General features: G+C 39.7%; 1 protein-coding gene across 25 annotated transcripts in view; it reads left to right on the top strand.

The window, feature by feature from the left end:
- Nucleotides 1-18341, top strand: part of ARPP21 (cAMP regulated phosphoprotein 21) — a 213014-nt gene extending 194673 nt beyond the window's left edge. For 21 of the 25 annotated variants that reach the window (XM_035319073.1, XM_035319075.1, XM_035319072.1 and 18 more), the window contains 3 exons: nucleotides 9748-9795; nucleotides 16240-16391; nucleotides 17529-18341. In XM_035319073.1, the coding sequence (XP_035174964.1) occupies nucleotides 9748-9795; nucleotides 16240-16391; nucleotides 17529-17786 (458 nt within the window). In that variant the 3' untranslated portion in view covers nucleotides 17787-18341. The remainder of the gene's footprint in view (nucleotides 1-9747; nucleotides 9796-16239; nucleotides 16392-17528) is intronic. The other 4 variants (XM_035319092.1, XM_035319089.1, XM_035319087.1 and 1 more) reach the window with 1 other exon arrangement.
- Nucleotides 18342-19014: the final 673 nt, after the last annotated feature.

Genomic DNA, 19014 nt, shown 5'->3' with positions numbered 1-19014 from the left:
AGATTGGCTAGGCACATCAGCTATCACTTCAGAAATACATACTGTAAATCTAAGCTGGAGAAACATTTCTTTGTGGTTTGACTTTGAGCATCCATGTGAGAAGTATATGAAACCAGTTACCACATTCAGATCACATAAGGAGGAGACAAATATTTTAGCCTAAAGTAGACTTCGATGATGGTGCTGCATTAACTTTAGTCATTGCATGTACAGGAATGCATATGTATCTCTACGCATACTTATAGATCATTTCATAGGATCAGGGCAGCTGAGGATGGAGTACAATAATAATTCTGGTTAAAAAGTACTAATATACCCACTATTCCCATAGAAGACCTCTCCCCCATGTCAGCTAAATCTCAGGAGCTGGCAGTTGCCTCTTGGCAAACATTGGAAAACCTTTGCAAAAACCTTCCCAGGTTAATTTCAAAATGCACATTTTTATCAGTTTGCTGGCCCCAGCATTTTGCAGAGGTCTTTATTCTAAGACTAGTGCTCAGACAGATGAATCTTACTGTAGACTCTTCCTTGCCTTCTTGCCAATATTGGCAGTCTTTGGGCTCTGAGAATTCAGCCCTGCCCTTGCAGGTGCTCCTGGGGGACACACACCTTTTTTGGACCAAAGTAGGGTTCTTCATCCAACTAAAAATTTTTCAAAATTCTGCATGCAACTCCTAGCAAATTAGGTACTCAAAGGTCTTTTCATATTATATGTTATAATGGAGATCAGTTATTTTTCCACTGACTTTATCTAATATGTATATAGCACTTTTCAGCACTGTTGGACATCAGAATGTCTCATGAAGAATTCTCCCCTTAACACCTAATTCTGTAGAAGTAATGCACTCAAGTTTTATTATCTCCTAAACATGCAAAAAGCTATCAATATTTATGATATATGCAAGAAAAAGCGCTGTTACTGCCTCAGAAGCCCACCTTGACCGCACAGCTACGTTATCTTCAGTATTTATGCTGAGCTGAAGGCTCTGTATGTTTATGTCTTTGCCCTTTTTCCATAGCTCTGAACATTTAGCATCGATCACAATTGCAGACCTTGCAAATAACTCACCAGTGCTCCATGGCAGCTCTGCCCCCATGATTTTTGACAGCAGACATCTCCCTTGAGACGTCTACAGTAGACAAAGGAGAAATATTCCAGAGATTTTCTACATTTAAATTCTGTTATGCTTGCTTTCTTTTGGTAATGAAAGTAAATTTTACATACTTTAGAACTGCACAATTGGAGATATCTTGAGGGGAGATATGGGACTCAGAGCTGATCCTATGAGTTTCACAACATTTTTGGCCTTCTCAAGCAGTTGCATTTGTTGGGTTAACCAAAATACTCTTTTGCAATGATAATGCTGGACCACCTATAGCAGGAGTTATCCAACTGACTAATGAGCTCTGTGGTGAAAGGTGGAGACAAGGGTCATATCTATTCATTTCCTTGTTATTCACAGAAGTTATTCACAGGTGTTAATCCTTACATTTTCAGAAGTGCCACTAAACTTTTAGAGAAGAAACATTTTAGAGAAGAAAAAGGTGAAAGTCTACATAAACCATTCATTCTCTCTTTTTTTTCTATTAACATAGTTCATGTTGTTCTGACCACCCAACACTAAAATTGAGAATATGTTTTCCTGTGATATGGCAATAGGCATGCTCTGCAGATTTAGCTGCCTGACCAGCTTTAAATTGCTTGTGGACAATTAAACTGTTTAATTTCTTTTCCTTTTTTTTTTTTTTTAACTCAGTTTTTGAAGTCTTGGAAATTGTTAGTGTTGTATCAGGAATGTCAGAAAGAAATTTTTTTACTTTTTCAGATATGTTTGGCTTTAATTCACTTACTCCTTCCTCTTTCATCAAATGAATAATATGGTCATGGCTGAAGCTGACTAGGCACTGGGTTTACTACATCTGTAGATTTTGCTGTTCATTTCCTTCCAAGAAAAAGGTTTATCTGGGAGATACAGCCCGGTTTTAGTGCAGATGTCTGATGTATTGCTTTTGTACATATGGCAGAATTGGAATAGGTGTTCACATTTATACACTGATACCGAATAGACTTATTGCATAGAAGAGTGATAGAAGACATGCACATCTAATTTATCTTGTACTTCAAGGGGTAAAGAGGACAATGGAAATGGAGGGTCTTAGTGATAACACTTGCTTTATTGGAAAAACCCTGACCCAATCTGCTTATGAGCTCTTTTGAATTAAGCAGGAGAAACAGGAAAAATGGACTGGGATCTACTAGTAAACTAGAAGGGTTTGCTTGCAAGGTATTCATGACTGGGATCACTGTGCATGTGCCTGGTAGGTTGGACTCCTCCCTGGCTGCAAATTATTTTATTATTTGCGAATATTTCTTAGGACATGCTTAGCTAATGCTTATTCTAATGGCACTTTCATGTGTGCATATATGTTCATAGGGCCACATGGATACAGGCTCAGTCTCATCTTCCCCTGCCTTTCAGCTTCTGGATTAAGCAGTGGCTGTGCAAAAGGAGAGTTGATAAATTATTTTATTTCTTATCTTGTAGAATTGGATTTTATTGGAATGGGCCTTCTTTTTCCTTTAATTGTTACCCACCTCGTCAAGTTTCTCAGCAGCCATTTAAAAGATGCTACTAATACACTGTTAATATTTGGTACCTCTCTCATTGGAGGTTTCCTCCTTCAAGGAGCTCAGTTCCCTGGCCTCAGTCCAGAAGTGTTCTTAAGCCTGTAAATCATGGATCTGAAATCAAGAAATCCACTCACATTCTTGCAAGTTAAGCAAATGTTTAAGGGCTCTGCTGTACAGGGGCCAGTGTAATCACCATGTTGAGTGCTCCTAATATGGCGCAAAGCCAGTTATAGTTGATTGCTAACCTCAGTAGTCTTTGGATTATGTTCTGCATGAGTGCACTTGAAGAGATGAGAGTTTTGCAGTTGGATCCATATGGGCAAGCATGTGCTCCATCGAAGTTGTGTTGGCTTCAGTATCATCCCTGGGTCTGTTTGCGTCTAGCTGGGGGATGTAGTCCATAACGTGCTGTGCCCTTATAGGTAAACAAACACAGTGATTTGATGCATTAACCTGTATGAGTATGTCAAAGCAGAGGGGAGCAAGAGATGTACCTTTGTTGCAGAAAATATTTATAGTTAGAGGCAGGTTTATGAAAGCTCCCATTAAAGTTGAGCTGCAAAGCCCAGCTTGTGAGGGTGAAAGCATAGACTCTTAGGGAGCATTTAGGGTGCCAGCAGTGCCTCATCCAGTTCAGCCCTCAATAAAACACAGCACAGTATGGTAAGCTGTGCATCACCAGTATGCTGCAGATTTTCTCCAGCACACAGGCTGTAGACAGGAGTCTGTATCTGAAGCTGTGTGGAAGCAAAGTGGCAGAAGCAACACGATGACATGGATATTCATCTCCGTGATGACTGGTAAGTGGCATCCTGCACAGGCTTGGGATGTGGCTTTAAGCACCAGTGCTTTCTAATGCAGTGCACACAGATATTTTTATTTTTTGTGTATTTTCCAGGAGAGCTTTATGAAGTTCTGCCTGAGGCTTGCAGTTTTTCTTTGGGCAAGTTTTTTCTCCTGGGCATTCATTTTTTTGGTCTCCAGCTGTCTTGTCTATTTAGAAACGCACAATCTTCAGTGCAGGGACTACAGCTATACCTTGAAGTTTGAACAATAGCTGGCATGGTGGAGGATCACCTTGGGCTTATACTTGTAGATATTCCAGCAATACTGAGAGCTAAGTTATAAATCAATACATAGAAAATCAACAGTTTGCCAACTGATACTTATTTGGAGGCAATCCAGAAAATCAAACTGATGTAATGCAGGGATAAACCTGATGAAATTCAGTGAATCTGTGGGGTCACATCTTGCATGGATGCATTAGACCTTTTTTCATATCTGATCCTGCTGCTTTTGTATTTGGGAACTCACCTCACATTGCTTGGGCAGCTAGATGTCCCATTGCACAAAGTTCTTAATGATTTACTAACAAAATCAGAGGATGGACATTTGCAAATAGTAGTTAGAATATGGACAGGAACTGCTTTATATACCAGAAGGCAAGGACAGACACATATATAAAAGGTTTTTTACACAGGGTACTGTTAAAGTCTGACTATATATACACTGACTGTATATAGTGCCTGCAGCCCCGCTGTATGTGCAGAGGCTTAAACACCTCCTGCTTTGCTTTGTAACAGCACAGAGAGCAGCTGTGCCAGTCAATTCCGCTCACCCAGGTGATGGTTTGTGACTCGGATGTTTATTGTTACCTTCCTATATCTTGAGCACTGTCAATCACATCTGGAGATGGTTTTGGCTGGAAATAGAGTTGCAGGTGTCCTTGGAAAGACCAAGACTGTTTGGGTGAAGAAATCATCATTCAGATGTGATCAGACAAAGAAAAATGTCTCCAGTGGATGTTGAATTCAACTGTTTTCATTATTTATACAAAGGCTCCTGGGCAGCCTTGTGCTGGGCTACTGCATCATGCAATCTGGAGCTGTCAAATGCCCTGCATCCCACCAGTAAAACAGGTTAGGTTTAGTTAGTTATCAGAACAAATGGACTATTCATTCTGTTTGTTTCTGCTGATACAGATAACACAATATATGTGTGTATGTAAATATGAGTATGCATATACCAAGAGTTAAGTTGATGCCAGTGTTTTTTAGTTTTTTTGTTTGTTTGTTTGTTTGTTTTTATAAGGGCCAAGTGTAAGGTCGTACCAGATATAGTGTTTATATTCCTGCCCTGAACTAAAGGAAGTTACCATTTCACATGAAAAATACCCACATGTGAAAATTATAATTCAAAAATTTATAACAAAGGTTACATTTTGCAAATCTGCAGGATACAGTTTTCTGGGTAGAAACATGAGAAAATATCAGTTTTTTTCTTGCAGTTTTCAGTCACAGCTATTGTACTGGTTCTTTTTCAGAAAATAATAATGGTAAAATAGTTAATTATATACTTAATTTCCTTCTAGTTCACTTTAAATCTTAGCTTCAAAGAAAGTTTAGTTTTTCTGCAAGAATATATGAACAGTTATAGTGTTATAATCCGCGTCTCTGAATTCAGCAAAATCCTGAATACAGTGTTCTGTAGTCATTTTACATGAAGACTCTCTGTAATGCATTGCTGGCAATGGCATCTCTCAAGGTGACACTTTCTAGTGTGAGTTAAGACTTACAGCATGTCATATATTAAAGAAATGTGGCTATTAAATGTTAATGGGCTTTTACATTGATGTTAGTTGTATATTAGCTCTTAATTGCGCTTATGTTGTAAATTAGCTATTGAAAAATCCTGTAAGGAGGAAGTGCAACAGACTGTATCTGTATAGCAACCTATGGCCACAGTAAGGGCTGTGACTAAACTTGCATGCTTTTTAAGCAGCAAAGGTCTTAAGAGAAAACCAGAAAGTCTCTACAAAGATTATTGGCCTGCCCGTGAGTCTGTTAGCTCTCATTAATGTCAGCAGGATTGGCAGGCAGGGGCTGAGCACAGAGGAATTGAACCTGGCTTTTCCATAGAGCCCTGTAGGACCTCCTTGATGTCACTAGCACTGTGTAGCAGCCCATAGCACGTCCCTTCAATGGCTTGGCTTCACCCCGCTCAAAATGATGTTTCCCTGGTCCTGCAGTAACCTTCCTCCCTGCAGGCTTTGGGCATCTACGCTGCTCCAGGGTAAACCCTTGCTCATTGTGCTGGCCAAAGGAAAGCTCTTTCCATCTCCCAAAGGCTGTTGAGTCTGTTCATGCGACTCAGTGGATTAATTTAGTTAAAAAGCATAAAATGTTTTCTTCCTCTCTCTATGTCACCTGTGTCATTTGCTGGATAAGTGACTTTTTTTTTTTCTGGTCTCCAATAAAATCTGAAGCCTCAGATTACCAAAACAGCTGCACATGCTTTGTCTGGGTTAATGCATTTAGGTCAGGCTCCAGGCTCTGGGTTAGCACCAAGATCCTGGATCAGCTGCTTAACCGGAATTATGCTGCTGTAATGGAGCCCTGCATTATTGTGTTGCAATTATTTTGGCTTGCAGATGGCTGTTCCCTCTATATTTTTACTGAAGTGAGATAAAAGATTTTTGTCTTTAAAACACAATTTTCTTTTCTGAGTCTTACAGAAGCTTTGAGTTACATACCATGTCTGATAGAGGTGCACATCCATTTATCTTCAAGGAGAAGAGAAAATATTTTTGTAATAGTTTTTGAAAAAACAGGAACAGTGCTAAAGGGTTTCAAATATGAAAGAAAAGTACATTGAAAAGAGAATAAAATAAGTGATTAAAGGGTCATGTAATAACATGGTGTTAGGTTTTCAGTAAGAACAGGTTTATTTTCAGCGTCAAGCCACTTAGCAGTAGCATGTTGTGCTTAAAGATCTATAATTTAGAAATCCTTTGTGTAGAGAAGCAAAAGAATAGATCCAGATTTTAAATAGAACTAACATGTTTCCCCAACCTTAAATCTATATTTATATCTATTCAAGCTCCTTTTGATTCTTATTAATATATATTTCTAGTTAAAAAACAGCTCTCTCAGGTTCATCAGTTGATCATGAAAAGTAAACTGAATACAGCCATTTATCTTTGACTGTTCAACTGTGCCCTTCTTGATGTTCTTGTTAATAATGCCAGGTCTCCTAGGAGTGCTCTCAAGCAATTTTATCACATAAGCTTTTTGTTTGACATTACCTGCTGTTCCCCTAGATCACGGATTTGGGGGGCGGGGGGGGGGAGGGGGGAATGCCATCCTGCCTTAATTAAAATTTTAGTCTCAGAGGATGTTACAGTCTGTGATTACATTAGGTATATAATGACAGTATTTAATCATCTCTCTTATTTGTCTGGGCTTTTTGACATGGTAGCGAGGTCACGGGGTTTTAAAATTTTTAGACATGGAAAAGTAACTGATGGGTGAGCGTGCAGCTCCAAGTGATTCATAAAACTCCTTTCATTATATCCATGATTTGCAGGTTAGCCCTGAAGGTAGTTGCTTGGATGATGAGAGAAGGCTCTAAATAACAGTTCAGTGATCTTTGTGAAAATACTTTTTCCTCCATGGGACAGAGAGCATGCATATAAATGGGTTTTAAAAGTTGGTGTTTTCCCTTGTCTCCAGCAGTTAGAACTTGGTTTCATAGAAAAAGGGTAAAATAAAATGTTGTGGATGTTTCTTTTGTGCTGACATATAAGAAGCTCTAAATATCACATGATGCGCAGTGCTAACTTTCATTATCTCATGTTGATATAATCCAGACGGCCATAACAGGAGGCTTTCTACCACTAAGATGGGCCTATTGATTTTATACAGTTACTATTCTTGAAGAAAAATCTCTACACAAAGCAGTTTCTCCTAGTTCTGGTATAACTGTACTGCATTCCAGTTTACATGGGACAAGCAGAGTTAAAAATAGACTTGTGAGGCCCTGATCTTGCAAACTTCTTGAACTGGGAGTGTTTGCTTAACTATGGGATGCATTATTCCCCTAATTTTGGAGTTTTGTTAGCAGCTGGGAAGTTCCCCTGTTTGGCTGTGGTGTCCAGAGTAGCACATAAAACCATGCTTTGGATGCTCTGTGCTTTGGGTTTCTTCCAGGTTCTGAGATTTCAAAGCAAGTAAAACCAGGATTTCAAATAGACTTTGAGGAAGAATACATGAAGAGGATGGACAAGTTCAGCTAGATAAGGCAGTCCCTGCTCTAGCATTGGGATGTGACTAGCCATAGGGGGGGAGTTTCAGAGCCATTACACACAAAATATTTTCTTTTGTGTCTGGGTATTTTCATCTGCAGTTTTAACCAAGTCCAAGAAATGGGTTATTCTGAAATAATGCAAAATTGCAGCCAATTTCTAAATTTGATTTCTTCTTCTGAAGATGGAACAGTTTAAATATTGTGTTTTGCACTGTTGATTTTGTAGAACAGATAACTTTGTAAGCCAGAGAGAGCAAGAGCAGGGGGAACAAGCTGTTTTAGCACCAGTGTTTTTCTTCCTTCTCATGTGATAATAAAGTCTTGCTGTTTTATATCTCTGAAGCATACATCTTTCTAATCTCCCTAATGCAGCTAGATATGGTCCTTTCTCTGTGGGTCTGCCAACAATGTGGGTGTTAATCTGGTACCAGCTTCAGGAAGCATGAATGTACTCTTAACAAAGCTACGGCTAATTTAGGAACCAGGGAGCTATAATTCTGGCAGCAATTATGTACTAAGAAATAAATTCAAAATCCCGCAGTTTTATAACCTTAGCTTTGTAGAGAATTATACAAATCACTGTCATTCTAATCAGATTAGGAAATTTATACTGTTGTGTTTTCAATGAAAGTAACTGGAATGCTATTAGCTAAAAATTGTTTTGATCTTGCACAACTTGAAAGAATCAATGTGATTAGTTTTCAGTTTTGAAAACAAAACTAGCATAATACCATGTGCTTTCCCTTGTGAGCTATGCTGCTGGAGTGGGATGTCTTTTTGCCTTAAACAAGAGCAGCCAAAACTGTAAGTCACTCACCTGAGAAGGCTTCTGCTAGTGCAGAAGCTCTGTGCCTGCAGAGTGCAGCAGGTGGTGTGGGGAGAGGAGCATGTGCTGCTGTAGTTATTTGTACATGTGCTTTTTTGTGTGTTTTAAGCCACCTTGCACCTCCAAATTAGCTTAAGACTCCTTTATTTCAGGCATTGGTGTTCTTGTTTTTCCTTTGTGTATGTGTGAAACTGAAATAATTGCATGGTATTAAATTTTCAGGGGAAGAGGACAGATTTTTAGCATTAAGCTACTATGTATTTGTTCTTCCAGCTCATGTGGTATCTAGCTTATGCCCATAAATTATCTGAGATGTCTTCAAGGGGAACACAAAGCCCAAATACTAAGTCAAGACATTTTTATGTGTAGTGCAGAGAGAAAGCAGACACAGTAGGGGTGCATTGATCAACTGCAGCGGATTTGGTTTACAGCATGTCTTAGGTTTCAGATCCAAGCTTGAGTGATAAAATTGTTTACAAAGTGTTTTGGATTCCAGCTGCACAAGAAGCAGTTTAAATCTTCAGACTCGTATAGAAAATAACACACCTGCAGGGAGAAATTAATTAACATGTCTTCTGTGGGAGTCCTACAAACTACAGACACTTTGGGGTGGTGAGAAAACAAATTCAGCTTAATTTTATAGCAGTGTTTTCAGTAAGACTTCCAGTCTACCATATGTGTGAAACTGGTCAACTGATGACAAACTGCATAATTTGGGGTGGGGGGAAGACTTCCTCAGCAGCCACCCAAACCTAACGTGCAGACATGAGAAGCCAGCCTGAGATCAATGCTCCTCTAGAGCCAGTAGCACATGGTTAGATTTTGTAGCTGGTCATTACAATGTTCATGTGGGAGGTGAACCATCTGGTTGCAATCCAAATGTGAGCCAAAGAGTGTCGGCAGGAGGTACTGACAGACCCCCTATAGCACAGAGGGCTTTGTTCTGACTGAGAGAAATCCCTTGCCTCAAATTCCAGCTTTCAATTGTGCTGGGAAAGGATTTCAGCATCCACCTCTCACGGCTTGGCCAACTGGCCTGAATGTAAGTCTGTGCAGAACTGAGCCTGCTTCCCCCGCCTGACCTTCTTCCATCATATTTTACAGGTAACTCTTAGGGACTGTTTGAGAATCAAAGGGTTCTTTGTACCAAGACAGAGTGTTTGATCTTGCCAAACTGCTTGCTTCATTTTTTTCTTCCTTTCAGCTTTGCAAGTACTTTGGGATGGACCAACTCAGAACTTTTGGCAAATAAGTGAGTTGCCAAAAACTTTACCAAATTTACTGATGCATGCATGACAGAATTGTAGTTTTATGAAGACATTTTTTCTTTGACAGTTAACTTCTCACAGGTGTTCTAAGTTTCTATGATTATAGGGCAAAAAATACATCCCACCTATACCTTATTTTAAAAAGTAAGGGAAAACAGACTGGCAAAATTGTGGAAATTGATATCAGTCAGATTCTGCAGCTTGCAAAACTTAGTGATTGTTTCTCCAGTGGGGTGAAACAATCTAAAATAGCCCAGAAATAGCCCTTAGGTAGCCACCAGGTGAGTTCTCTGCATATGGAGTCAACCTGGTGTCAATGCCATTATGTGATCAAAGGAAAGAGAGACTGGGAAGAGGAACCACTCTTACACATGGATACTTAGTGCTTTTCATTGGAAGACTATAAAATTAGTAAGAACTGACTGTCTAACATTTTTCATAAGTATTTCAAGCCTGGATCGTGTAATTCACTGTTCTGAATAATAATGGACACAGAGCACACTCTAATCACACCTTTATTCCCAGAAGTTCTTATTAAGCTGATTAAGATCTTCTAGCAAGCTGTCTGTCCTTGTTTGGGAGATTTCAGGTGATAGCGAGTGTGCTTCATCTCTGGGTAAAATGACCCCTTGCTAATTATAGACTGGTTAAACTTTGCACTTTATTTCTAATCTTGATGGTTCTAAGTTTATTTTCCAACCATGTAACTTTTTCTTCACTCTGTTCAAGAACAATCTACCAGCAGCTATCTTTTGAATGAATGGAGTGGAATGAGTTCATCAGGTCTCACAGGAAGAGGGGCACTTTCTGACCTCAGATCGGTTTTCTCACTCTCTTCTCCCAGTTTTGGAGAGTCTTGTGTGAATGTGAGCACCTGTGGCAAGTGCAGCCCTTGGGACTGGGTCGCCCTTCTGCAGGATCTGTGCCACAGGAGGAGACATAGGGCAGAGGTGCTGGGTTGAGAAGGGCACTGCAGTACTTGTGGAGCAGGCAGGAGCACAGCCAGATTTGTGCAGCATTGCATCCAGCCCTGTTATCCCTGCTGAGGTCTGTCTTTTGAATTTCTTTTGGTCTCAGGTTGCCGTGCTGCTGCAGTATGTTGTGAAAATGTGCATTTCGGTTGTGTCCCAAGTTTCCAGGTGACCATAGTTTGGCTTCTCATAGAACTACACTAAAGGGAGCATATCAGCCTTCAAATCACTTCACATTAAAACCTCTGTAAATTTATGTGATTGCATCGGATGAGCTTAGATGCTTAAGAACCTGTTAGATGCAAGTGGTGAGGGCAGAGAAATATTTGTGGTTCAGGAAGTCATGCCAGACCAAGTGCTGATTGTGTGTCAGCACTCCAGGTAAAAAGCCTACTACAAAGCATATCTTGCTAATATATGCTTCAAATCTAAAATGAGCAATGGAACAGTCCCTCCCTGCAAGCATGAATGTGCTGTTCATGAAAGGCATGTGCTGAGGCCAGCAGATCAACGTGCCTGCCTTACTTACAGCTCTGAGTGATGTTACTGGACCCAGTAACGTCACGACCACTGCGTTTTATCTTTTAAGCTCCACAGCCTCATTTAAAAATTAAAACATTTGTGGGTGTTTCATGTAGTGTTTCTCCCTCTGGGATGTTGAAGGTAGCTGACTGTCAGCATGGTGATGCAAGCTATAAAGGTTCAGAGAATTAATTACCTTGATGTTATGACAACCTCTTCCATTTAGATTGCGATCCAAGGCTCATTTTTCCTCTGAGGCATTCATTGAAGTTCTGTGCACAATTTGTTTCTCTGGTTGTTTAACAATGTCTCTTATGTTTGCCCCGATTTTAAAAAAAAAAAAAAAAAAAAAAAAAAAAAAGAAAAAAGATCCTTTGTAGCAGAGATAACAGAGTAGGATGATAAAATTGCAGTAAAGAGGCCCTGGAGCTTGCAGTAATAGGATGGTTCATCTGATGTGTTACTGCCTTTAGAAAATATGTATGTTCTCAGGGGACAACAAAGAAACTTTTAAGGATTACGCTTTGTGTAGTAGGAAAGCTAATGAGCAAAAGAGCAACTATGAAGAAAAAATATTGCTGCAGAATGGTGCCACTTCCTCTTTTCACTTACATCCTGACACCTGTGTAGCTCCAAAATATCCATGTCAGCCCAGTGATGCATGGCTTTGCATGCACTGCAGTCAATTCCCAAGCCTTTTGAGAACACTATTATTTTCATTTCATTTAAAAATAAGCATGGCAGAGCTGAGTTCAGGATTGAAACTGCTGTGTGTACAAAATAGTGTTGGGAAAGTAACACTCTCTGATAGTCTGTGCCCTTTGGGGGGAACAAAAAAGTTTGCTAAAATGATACAGTTTCATAAGCATTGCTGAAAGCTTGATATATGAAGGCTATCAGTTATGAGAAGTCTCAGTTCGCCCATCTTCATTCCTTCCCTGGACAGTGTGCAAAAACATGAAGACATCAACACACAGTAAACACTGAAGGATCAGTTTCAAATGTTATGTGGCATGCGGAGTCAAAGTTGCACAGTTTCGGCTGTGGAGGTGGAAAATTCAAAGCAGATGGTTTCTGATATTAACAACTTCTTGTACAAATGGATTGCCACATAGACTGCCAGTCCTTGCCGCTTGCTTTTGTGCTGAACCAGAAAACATCTAGCGTAAAAGACTTGGGAAACTTTTTTTTTTTTTTTTTTCCACAGCATTTTCTTCTTGCTTCTTGTAGAGCTTGTTGCAGATAAAGGATTTCATTCACCTTTTCTTATTCTTTACCGCTCTGCACTATTGGAGCGTATCTTTGTACGTTATTGGGTTATGGTCAGTACATGAAATTGCATCTTTCTTCATATATTTAACATCATAAAGCGTCAGACTTTGTTGTCAGAGAAGTGGCTTCATTTGATTTGTAAAGCCTTGAAGGGGAAGGTGGATTCTGAGCAACTGCATCTGGGGTTCTCCAGCAAGGTCTGACATCCATAAATTCTTTATATTAGGGTGCTAATAGGGTATTAATTGTAAAAAATGTCCGTGAGTATTAAATGAGGGACAGATGACAGCCACCATCTTTGCAAGGATGCAAGAGAGCAGTAACCTTAAATTTACCTGTTTCCATCCACAGTTCAAGGGAGCTAATGGTCAAGAGACTACAGTAGCTTCTTCTGAATCATAGAAGTGACAACTTCCCCTAAAGGCAAAGAAGAGTCAGGAGACAATGCAGTCAGATTCTTACACTAATATCTCTCTGCTCCTATCTAATCATATTGGAATTGTTAGAATATATCTGAAGCACTTTCGCTGCTTGTTTTGAGGACCCACTGTGTGGTCAAAGCATTGCAAAGTGCTTGCAAAGGGAGTGGGAAAGAGGTCTTCAGATTGCCCGGGGAGTAAGCAGGACTCTGCATGTTAGGACAGGGGTGAGGGGTGCACATGCCTTATGGGCAGAAAAGTCCTTAAAGAGTAATGGGATTGTTAAAATAATAATCTATAGCTTAGTGAACCTCAACATTTAAACCTTTTTAACACTTTTTGCTGTCCTGCACCTGAAATGCAGTATTATTGTACTATCTGCTAAGCAGTGTCTGCCTGCTGATACAGGGAAAGATTTCACCTATATGTTTTGACAGGGTATTGTGGTTTAACTTGGCCGGCAGCTAAACACCACACAGCCATTTGCTCACCCTCCCCCCTCCCTCTCTAGGATGGGGGAGAGAAACGGGAAAGTGAAGCCTGTGAGTTGAGATTAAGACAGTTTATTAAGACAGGAAAATAATAATAACAATAATAATAATGATAATAGTACTACTAATAATAATGTGTACGAAGCAAATGATGCACAATCCAATTGCTCACCACCTGCTGACCAATGCCCAGCCTATCCCCGAGCAGCCAGCCCCCTCACCCCGGCTAGCCACCCCTATATGTTGTTTAGCATGACTTCAGATGGTATGGAATATCCCTTTGGCCAGTTTGGGTCAGCTGTCCTGGGTCTGTCCCCTCCCAGCTCTTGCTGCACCCCCAGCCTGCCCTCTGGCAGGACAGAGCAAGAAACTGAAAAGTCCTTGGCTTGGTGTAAGCGCTACTCTGCAACAATTAAAACATCAGCATGTTATCAACATTCTCATCCTAATCCAAAACACAGCACCCTACTAGCTACTACGAGAAAAATTAACTCTGTCCTAACTGAAACAGGACACAGGGCAGAGGTGCTGTCAATGAAGTGCCTCCATGAGGTGATGCCTACATGTTCAGCATAAGGGTAGACACCCAGTCATTTTCATAACTTGTTTCTGTTTGATAGTTATGTCTGCCCTGAGCAATAAATGTATCATATTGGTGAATATGGAACACAAAGCTGAGGCGAAGAGACAACTGTATGTTTGAACATACAGCAGAGTATCAGCAGTAGCCTGATTAAAATAATGGTAATGCAATTACATTGAGCAATGACAGCCAGGCTTCTCTCTTGTTTACCCTGATGGTGTTAACTGTCTGCTTCTGCAGAGCACCACTTGCTGACCTGTGCCAGTGCATCACAGTCAACACAGTGAGCACAGATCCAAAATTTGGTAGCATTCCCTAGCTTCACATCACTGAAGATCCCACAGTCTGCCATCAATCCCTCGTTCATTGCTATATCTGGACTTAAGTTGACAAATATAAGTGATACGAAATGAATTGTCTTCTGCAGCTTCCACTGTCAGTTGACTCTTTCTGCTTAAATTTCCAGACTTGTGAATACTAGAATAGTAGTGTTACATTTCTTTACTTCTTCCTTTCTCCCCCCCCTCTCCCTATAATTGGTATACAGGAGCAGAAGAGGACTTGAAATTTTACTGTTGCTGTATAAGCCTTCTATAAACTCAGTTACAGCACTTCTGATGTTGGTAATTTTTGTGACTAAAAAATACGCTGACTCTGTGTTTGTGCATAGGAAAAGAACAAATTTGAATGTATAATAATCTGGTGCATTTGGGAGATGATTGTTGCTATATCCCAGCCAAGTTAATCATTCATGGAATTTTTCTTATTTTGCTCAGTTGACAGGAGACATTAACCTCATATCTATGGAAAACGCATCTTTAATGTCAAAAGTGTTTAGATATACCCAACTATTCTCTAGCATCAGAAAAGATTTTGAAGGAGAGCTATCAGTTCAGGATAGACTGGCAGAAACAGAAACATTGGTTACTTTTTCTTATATAATGAAGAAATACACAGGTGATGTTTTCCAATTCCTGAAGTATATTGAACCATGTACTATATTCATGAATATAAATTGAGCAGACATAAGTTTTTCATATAAAAATAACACAGCATTGTTGCTTCTGATAATTCTCCTTTGTCTGTAATATGCTTATTCTGAGAACATCATTACAAAGTTAATAGTGCACTGCATAACTACATATGAAATATAGGAGTGCTAGAAGACAGAGAATGTCTTATGGAGGAATTATTCACATATTTGCAATGACCATGGCTGGCTGCATTTTTCAAGGACACGATCTTTCTACATCTTTCTTTCCTTTTCCACTTTTTTTCTGCAAAATCCTTCATCTCTAAATATTAGCTTCACCCAGCCAGCCCACTTCCATCCTGTAAGGCTGTTTCTCAGGCCAGATTGCGTTGCTGCTGAGCAGCACTTTTTTTCCCATCTACTTTTCATCTTCATTAGCGGCTTTGCCCTCCAGATCATACAGACTTCGCCCATTTCTCAGTTAGTCCTAGACGAGCCAGAAAACCAGCAATGCTGTGGTGACTTTGAACACAGAGTGAACAGGTTGAAGCCAAAGCATCAGCTTTTCATCCCTGTGTAGCCACTTACAAGTTACTCTTGTGCCAAATGTGAAACAGTAGGGTAGAATGTGACCCTTAATATGTTCTAATCATATATATAAATAAAAACAGGCAAGAAGAAGCCAGTGTATATGTAGATACTGTTCTTGATTAAATCAAGCCATCTTTGTTTACATCATGCTAGGGGGGTGTGTTGCAAGAAAGGGAAGAGGGAGGGAGGTGCTTTCTGAGGCACAGCACTGAAGATAAGAAAAGTGGTGGGTTAGATTGTGAAGGCCAAATAGTGGTGCCATTGAAGTTGGTGGGGTTTTTGCCTCTGGAAATACCTCGAAGCCAGTAGCACTTTGTATCTGTTCAGGCCTTTAAATCATGGACTGAAGTCAAATGTCCCTCAAGGTGGTATCTCCTGCAGGGTTGAAGAACACGAGGAAGGTGTGCTGCCTGCTCATATCAGCCTGCCAGGGCTGCCAACCTTTGTTCCCCTTAGATTTTTATTTCTATTAGTGCTTCTGTAGAAATAGAACACCTTTTTGAATAACATGGGGAGAAACACTGGGATCATTCACCATTAGTGAGAACAGTTTTAATTTTGGCTGTAAAAGCGATAGCGTACTTGAAGGTGGCTTTCTTCTTTCAGGTTACCAGCCTGTCCTGCCGAACCAGCAGCAAGGGTTCCAGGCTCTCATGGGAATGCAGCAGCCTCCCCAAAGCCAGAGCCTGATGAATAATCAACAGGGAAATCAGGTACAAGGCATGATGGTGCAGTATCCAGCCATGTCATCGTATCAGGTACTTAGAAGCTGTAGACTGTTTTTTTTCTTTGGAGAGTGCTTAATTGAATTAACTTTTCATATCACAGAATGGTCTTTATTACTTCATTAGGGCAGCATGTGACAGGAGACCTCCTGATAAGTACCATTCTAAGTCAAATTGGTTTCTCTACTTCCTGTTTATGTATTCTTACTACTCCTGATTTTCATTCTGAACTGGGAATACATTGAATGAACTACTTATTGCAGCCTACAGTACAGGAGCAACTTCAGAAAGCATGAAGGAATTATGCTTCTTGTGAAGAAAATGAATTAAAGAAATAAAAAACAATACTTTTTTTTTCCCAGTTCGATGTGTTTTCTGTAATGAAGTTGAAAGCTTTGAAGGATCTCTCTATGTCTTCTAAAACAAACTGTAGCTATCGGGGTACTTGTTTTATTGGAGTTAGGGGAGAGGGAAGGAAGTGGCTTGTATTTTACCAGGTCTGTAAATTACCCCAAAGTCTGTATTTTCCCAACTTGATACCTGGATCCTGTGAAATATGACAAAAGTTTGAGGTCACCTATGAGGTGGTCTGTGCTTATGTTTCCTGGTGTGGTCCCTATGGAAATTTAAGAAACAGTGATATTAACTCCTTTCAATAGATTGCACTGATTCAGCAGCCATTCATCCTTTCCATCGCCTTCTTTGAAAACACCACAGTAACCCAGATGGAAATGGGAGAATTGCTTGTGGCCATAATTTTCTTATGTCTTCAGATTTACTATATGGAAAAAAGTTTTAAATTTAGCGATCAGGTTAAAGGCCTAGACCTTTTAGATGGCCTTAGATATACCGGGGTTGAGTCTTCAGTATAATAAGAATATTTATTTTGCGTTATTATTAATGTAAGAATATGATCTTGGAAATTCACATTCAGCTAGATCATGACAGAACCACTTACTAGTCCCAGGAGCACAGGGACTTATTTTAACACATCTCTGGTCAAAAAAAGATCCTCAACCATTAGAATAGTTCGGAGCAGCAGAAAATAACAAATTTTATCTGAGCATGTTGTATACCTGAATTCAGATAGAAGGAAAATAGTAATACTCGGGACTTATTTTAATTTATTTACTAATTATTTTTTCTACATATTTCTCTACATCTGTCTAGGTGCCAATGACCCAGGGTTCTCAAGGATTGCCACAACAATCATATCAACAACCAATCATGCTACCTAATCAATCAGGTCAAGGAACGCTTACAGCCACTGGAATGCCTGTTTACTGTAATGTCATACCTCCTGCTCCACAGAACAATCTACGGTTGATTGCCCCACACTGCCCCTCCAGTAACGTTCCAGTTATTTCTGCCAGCTGCAGGACAAACTGTGCAAGCATTAACAATGCAGGGTGGCAGGTCAAGTACTGACACTGGCTTAGAGTGGATGTACAAGTATAGTGGTGCATTATTTGACTAATAACTCATGGCCTTCAAATGAGGAGGAACACAGCAGGATAATCAGTTGAGGACATAAATACCGACTATGCCCAAGTGATTTGCTGCTGGAAAAAATATGTAAAAAATAAAATAAATTTTGAAAAAAAAAATGTTTGCTGGTTAATGGTGCATATTCTTGTCATGTCTGCTAGGTATGCCTTTATAGCTTAGCTAGTGACATGAATTCATTGAGGTAAGATTTTTTCCTACCACTGAACACCACTGTGTAGATTGTAATATCCCTGATTCGGATTAGTTTTGTACTTTGTGTTGAGTTTGTGAAGCTAAAAGTATTTAAAAATATAATAAAATCACATAGTACCAAAGCTGTAATGGAAATGAAAAAAAAAAAAAAAAAAAAAAAAAAAAACCTGAATGGAAGGAATAATTTATATACACTATAGAGTTTTTTATGGATATATACTGTATTGTAGTGTTTAATCACAATAAAGCTATTTGACCTCATGGAGAAAGGTCATGTTTCTACCACCTGCTTGGCCTCCTCTCTGTTTCTGAGTGAACTTCCCTTTGTTTCTTTCCTTGTTTCAGATGAAGCTAAGCGAGAGATGATGCTCAGTGAGCTTGTAGGTGTTTGGGGAAAAGGCTGAATGTCTAACACCATAATAGCTAAGGCCATTTAGAAATATTAGCATAGACACCCAGAAAGAGTTCAGTGAATGAGGTGCCAGATTATCTTAAACTAAGTTTGTGCATTTCCAGTCCCCAAGTCCACTAATGTCACAAACATCATTTGCTACAGCTGCTGACTTGTATTTGTTCAAGAGGTCATACACCCCCAATGTCTGGTGGAATCTTATCCGTTGGCTGGAAGCTCAGTTCCTTCTGGTGTGGCAGCCACAGTGCCCAGCAATTCTTTTGCTCTGTGGAGAGAGATGCTCTTCCCAGTTACTGCTCCTGCAGCTATAAATACATTTTGAAACAAAAGGGCGACAGCCCAAGAATATGGTCCAGCAAGTTCAAGTAGTGGGGGTGAATGCTATATTAGGGTTTATTAGCTCTTAAGATATTCAGAACAGTGGTTTGTCTAAAAGTTTAGAGCCCACCCCCTTTTTTCATGTGATATTTCTCATTATTACATCCATGTTCACTCAAATTCCCAGTTTGTTTTGACAAATTATTCTTCATTTATAAATGCTGT

This window comes from Oxyura jamaicensis, chromosome 2 (assembly GCF_011077185.1).
Source record: "Oxyura jamaicensis isolate SHBP4307 breed ruddy duck chromosome 2, BPBGC_Ojam_1.0, whole genome shotgun sequence".
Taxonomy (NCBI): domain Eukaryota; kingdom Metazoa; phylum Chordata; class Aves; order Anseriformes; family Anatidae; genus Oxyura; species Oxyura jamaicensis.
The sequence above is the reverse complement of the archived record's forward strand: the minus strand, read 5'-3'. Positions and strand labels throughout refer to the sequence as shown.